General features: G+C 56.9%; 3 protein-coding genes across 3 annotated transcripts; 1 reads left to right on the top strand and 2 right to left on the bottom strand.

The window, feature by feature from the left end:
* Window positions 1–190: 190 nt before the first annotated feature.
* DQ04_05701060 (hypothetical protein) lies at window positions 191–565 on the top strand (the record flags this gene model as incomplete). The annotated part of the gene is made up of 1 exon (XM_009314337.1): window positions 191–565. One exon carries the CDS (start codon window positions 191–193, stop codon window positions 563–565), a length of 375 nt encoding a protein of 124 aa, XP_009312612.1.
* Window positions 566–1,751: 1,186 nt separating this feature from the next.
* On the bottom strand, window positions 1,752–3,035 carry DQ04_05701050 (hypothetical protein; the record flags this gene model as incomplete). Its single annotated transcript, XM_009314336.1, has 1 exon — window positions 1,752–3,035. One exon carries the CDS (start codon window positions 3,033–3,035, stop codon window positions 1,752–1,754), a length of 1,284 nt encoding a protein of 427 aa, XP_009312611.1.
* A 687-nt stretch (window positions 3,036–3,722) lies between these two features.
* DQ04_05701040 (gamma carbonic dehydratase) lies at window positions 3,723–4,940 on the bottom strand (the record flags this gene model as incomplete). The annotated part of the gene is made up of 1 exon (XM_009314335.1): window positions 3,723–4,940. One exon carries the CDS (start codon window positions 4,938–4,940, stop codon window positions 3,723–3,725), a length of 1,218 nt encoding a protein of 405 aa, XP_009312610.1.
* Window positions 4,941–4,952: the final 12 nt, after the last annotated feature.

Genomic DNA, 4,952 nt, shown 5'->3' with positions numbered 1-4,952 from the left:
CCCGCTCGCTCTCGAGCCGCGCCACGGTCTGCCGCAGCCGCACGCCAATCTCCCGCTCACGCGCGATGGCGGTCTCAATCTCCTGCTGGTTCTCCACCTCATTCGCGATAACTGCCTCAATGAGACCCATCTTTTCCCGTTCCTTCGCGCTGTGCTTCTTCAGTGTCTCTTGGTCCTTCAGCAGCACCTCATGAGCGCGACGGAGGTCCTCCGTCTCCCTACGTGCGGCATCGATGCGTTTTTGAATGGTTGCCTTCTGCCGCCGCAGGTTATCCTGGTCCTGCCGGATGTCGTCATTCTGCTGCACGAGGCGGCGCAGCTCCTTGAAGTCGTTGTCGCGCACACGGTGGGTCCGCTGCTCCTCGGCACGGAGCTCCACCGCCTTCTTCTCAGCCTCCAGAATTTCCTTCCGCACCTCACGGTGCCGCTCATTGAGTGCCTCCGTTGTGTCCACTGCGTCATCGTACGACTGCTGCGTGTGGTACAACTGCCGCTCCGCCGTCTCAATCTTTTGTGCCAGTGCCTGCCGCTTGTTCTGGTCTTCCTGCAGCTGTGCTCGGAGTAGATCCACCGCGGCGGTGAGGCTCGACTGCAGTTGCTCGTGCGCCCTGAGCTCCTTGCTGCGCTGCTGCACAAACAGCAGCAGCTCCCGCACCTGCGCATCGGAGCGCTCCCGCGCCTTCAACTCCTTGTCGTACTCCTGCCGCACCGTCTTCTCGCGGTCGGCGGTGCGCCGCAGTTCANCCTCGGCGCCCTCCCGCGCCTTCAACTCCTTGTCGTACTCCTGCCGCACCGTCTTCTCGCGGTCGGCGGTGCGCCGCAGTTCATCATTGTGGCTTAACATCTCCGCCTCCGCCTCCTTCTCCTTGTTGCCCATCTCGTGGGTCTCGCGCGTGAGGGCATCCGTCTGCTTCACGAGTTCGTCGTAATCCGACTGGAGGCGCTTCTTTTCTAGCTTGAGCTCCTCCAGCGTAGCGGTTTGTGTGGAGGTGAGTGCTGTGCCGTTTTCTATGATGTCCTGCAGTGCCGCGACCTCCTCCTTGAGCTTCTTGACTGTCTCCTTCGCGCGTGCGTCCTTCTCATTGGCGGCGTCGACCATGCGCCACGCCTTCTCGATCTCCTTCTTGAGTGCCTCAATGGTGCTGTGGTCGCCCTGAGAGAGCTTCACCGCCGCCTGCATCTTTGCCGCGTTGCTCATCAGCTCCTGCGTCAGCTGCTGGCACCGCTTCACCAACCGCTTCTCCGACTCGTGGCTCTTCTTAAGGGCACGGTGCAACTTGTCGTACTCGGCGCGGAATCGGCCGAAGTTCTCGTGCTCCTCGAGCGCCTTCATCGCCTCATTGAAGTCGCGCTCGAGGTTCGCTAGAACGCCGTCCGTGACGGTGACCTCCTCCGGTTTCGCCGAATCCATTTTCTTTTTATTTTATTGCGGGAGGAGAAGGTCTGCCGCACCAAAATGCCTGCTGTTCCCCTATATCGTCATATGTGGGCGTGAGTGAGTGAGTGAGAGTGTGAGAGGGTGTGAGAGTGCAGTTCGGATTGGCAGAAGAAAAACGGAAGCAACAACGGGGAAAACATACGCGCAGCACAGAGCCAAAGATGCAATTCCATAGAGAAACAGATACACACACACACACACACACACACGCACAACACAGAGAGAGAGAGCGTGTGTGCGAGTGAGAAAGAAAGAGAGAAAGGTACCTCTGACGGAACGACACGAGTACGGCAATCACAGCAGCCACGTCTCTCTACTGTGGGCCCGCCGCCCGCCCACCCTCACCACCGTCACTCTCGTCCGTGGCGTGCTCCACCGGGCTGCGGATGATGAACTCGCGCCGCAGCGCCGCGATCTTCTCGTCAACGCCCACCAGCGCCTCGTCGAACTCGCCGCGGCTCAGCGCGCGCTGCTCGAGGTCTTGCAGCCAGTCCTTCACCTCATCAAAGGCGCCCTGCAGCGATCCCTGCAGGCACTGCTCGTTGAGCACCTCGCCATGACGCTGCAGGTTCTCCCGGATGTCCGCGGCGTCCTCCTGCAGCAGCGCCACCTTCCGCGGCAGACCGTCGGCCACCTGCGCGATCCGCTCGACCGCCTCCATCGTGTCCTCGACAAGCTGCACGTGCTTGCCACTCAGCTCACTTTGCACCTCCTGTATCTGCGCGCATGTCCGTGCCACATGGCTCTTCAGCGTCTCCTCAATGTGGCGCCGCGCCCGCTCCTCGAGGGCGCGTGTCTTGGCATCGGTGGCGACGACATGCGTCTCCAGTCCGCGGCGCACGGACTCCAGCTCCCCTTGCAGCTCTCTGGCTGCCTCTTCTATGGATTGCAGCGTCTCACGGTGCAGGGTCTCCTGCTCCTCACGGCGCTTCGTCTCGTGTTTCGCAAGTTTTTCGTCAACGCTTCGGCTGCTACGCTGCAACGCCGACACCGAGTCCTCTTGCATTGACTGGAGCCTCTGAGTTAGTGTTTCGCGGAGCTCTTCTATATTCTCAAAGGATGGGGTGCAGGAAACACGCTGTTGCAGCTGCCGCTGTTGCTGCTCGAACTGTGTGAGGCGTTCCTCCACCTGCGTAAGGCGACTACTTGCCCCTTGGAGAGTACTTTGGATACTCTCTATACCCCTTTGCATGCCATCAAGCCGTTGATTTGTCGACGTTGTGTGCCGCTCAATGTGTTGCTTAAAGTTCAGGAGCAGATCACGCACCTCACTCTTTAGTGCGTCATGATGTGGTAGCGCTGCGGCAGCAGCAGCAGCAGCAGTAGAAGTTGCCGTCTTTCCATTGCACCGCCGCTCCAACACTGTGCCGTCTCCTTCCCAAGCCTTGTCTAGAAGTTCCTGCAGCTGCTGGTACATGGACGCCAAGTCGCTACAGTGCTGCCGCTGCTCTGCAGAGACGACTTGCCACTGCGCCGTTTGCTGCTCCTGCCGCTGCCGCAGCGACGTGACGGCATCCTGGAGCTCCTCGAGCTGCTCCCACACATCGCGCTGCCCGTGTAGGGACTTGAGGCGGTAGTCCAGTGTGCGGTATTCCATGTCCCACCCCCAAGGGCCCCTGCGCTACTCAAAACACGGCAACATCAACAAAAGTGGTGGGTAAGGGAAGAGACAGAAGATGCACACATGTATAAAACGCTGTTAATAACAGCACGCAAAAACACTCCTCTCTGGAACACGGGAGAGAGAGAGAGAAGGAAAGGGGAGACACGAACAACTTCGTTCTGATTTTCCCTCTCTGCTTCCTTATTCAACCAGGAGACCAATGCACCTGTAACAGACAAAAAAAAAACAAGGGTAATTGCGCATGAGAGTCAACGCGAACGCAACAATAACAATCAAACAACATGCATATCTCATAGAGCACATTGGGTGTGTGCGTCTCCCAGCGTACCCACTCCGCTCCATGTACGTGACGCCATGCAGCACCTCCTTCAGCTGTATCTATACAAAAGCCACACTCCTCTCCACTCCCTCACCCCCAAAACCCTAACATATATATATATATATATATATATAGCCCTCTCCTACTGTTTTCACTGCACTACACACACCCATTCCCACTTTCCCTCACTCATGCTTCTCACTCGTCTTCCACCACCCACCACGACTACTTATCATTCTCGATTTCTCACTCGCTTGCTACTATCCCTCACGCTATAAAAAAAAAGGTAACCCCCCCCCCCTTTTGCCTATCTACCAACCCAGCTAACCAGCCACCCTGCCCTACCAGCGAAAGTCGTTAAATATATTCGTGATATCCATGTAGGTTCCGTGGAGCTGACTATCAGAGGAGTCGTTGTTGTGCTCTGCAAAGAGTTTCACACCTGGTAGCGGGGGACAGAGGTTGTAGTTTTTGTCGTCGGGGCGGTTAGCAGGGGACCAGCCCTGCGTGATGCGAGTGAGCATGTGATGAAATGGCTCACGTCCCTGTAAAAATTCCTTCATCTTAGCCTGCACCGCCGGTGGGAGGCCATCCTCGAATTCCACCATGAGCGTGCTCAGTTTTCCCATCTGATCCTGGAAGTGAACCACCTGATCACCGTAGCGTGACATGTTGCGGTAGGACTCTGTAACACTCTCCCTGTGCAGCAACGAGGCAAAGTAGGGACGCTTCCACTCGAATTTGCTCACTTTACCAATTTTGACCGCTGGTGCGCCGCCCCAAAGTTCGCCATCGCCAATTTTTGTGTCCGCAGTTACAACACTACCTGGAAGAATGTGCACCATTGTTCCAGTCGTCACCCCTTTCATAATCTTTGTGTTGTGGCCGATGCGGTTAAAGGGACCGATGGAGCAGCTATCCAGAAAACAGTTTGGCTCAATGATTGTATTCTGCATGATGCGGCACACCCCATCCATGCCATCCCACTGCTGGTAGGGGTTGATGGCCTCGTGGCGTTGGTAGGCTAGGAGGTCTGACGGCGCATCACTCACAATACATGTGTTCTCCATCACCTGCACACCCTCAGCAATATACACACAGTTTGTGTCCCCCTTAACCGTGACCCCTTCCATAATGACAGAACCTATTCCCACTATCACTTGTCCAATCAGTGATGCCGTCTGCCCTATGTACTCCGCTGAGGCCTCAGCTGAGGCGTGGTAGTTATTCGGTACTTTCTGGTAGAAGTAAAGCTGTGCGCACACGCGGTTCATCGAGAAGGGCTCCAGGTAGTTGTCATACAGAACTTGCATGAGCCGTGACCCTTTCACAACGGGCCCGTAGTCTCCGTACGACAGCTGCATGAATGCTCCATCGTAGTGGTTCGTTGGGCCCCACTGAATGAGTGCAATCGGGTGCCGCGGGTCTTCCGGGTCTGTAATCACACCCGCCCGGTCGTTCATATTTGTCATGGATGTGCCGCCCTGCATCGTGAGCGTTTCCACCGGTAGCTGCTTTATCCAGCTGACCCAGCCGGGGCCGGCGTAGCGTCCATCCATATGGCCCCACAT

Source organism: Trypanosoma grayi, assembly GCF_000691245.1.
Source record: "Trypanosoma grayi strain ANR4 Tgr_570_V1, whole genome shotgun sequence".
NCBI classification, from domain to species: domain Eukaryota; phylum Euglenozoa; class Kinetoplastea; order Trypanosomatida; family Trypanosomatidae; genus Trypanosoma; species Trypanosoma grayi.
The sequence above is the reverse complement of the archived record's forward strand: the minus strand, read 5'-3'. Positions and strand labels throughout refer to the sequence as shown.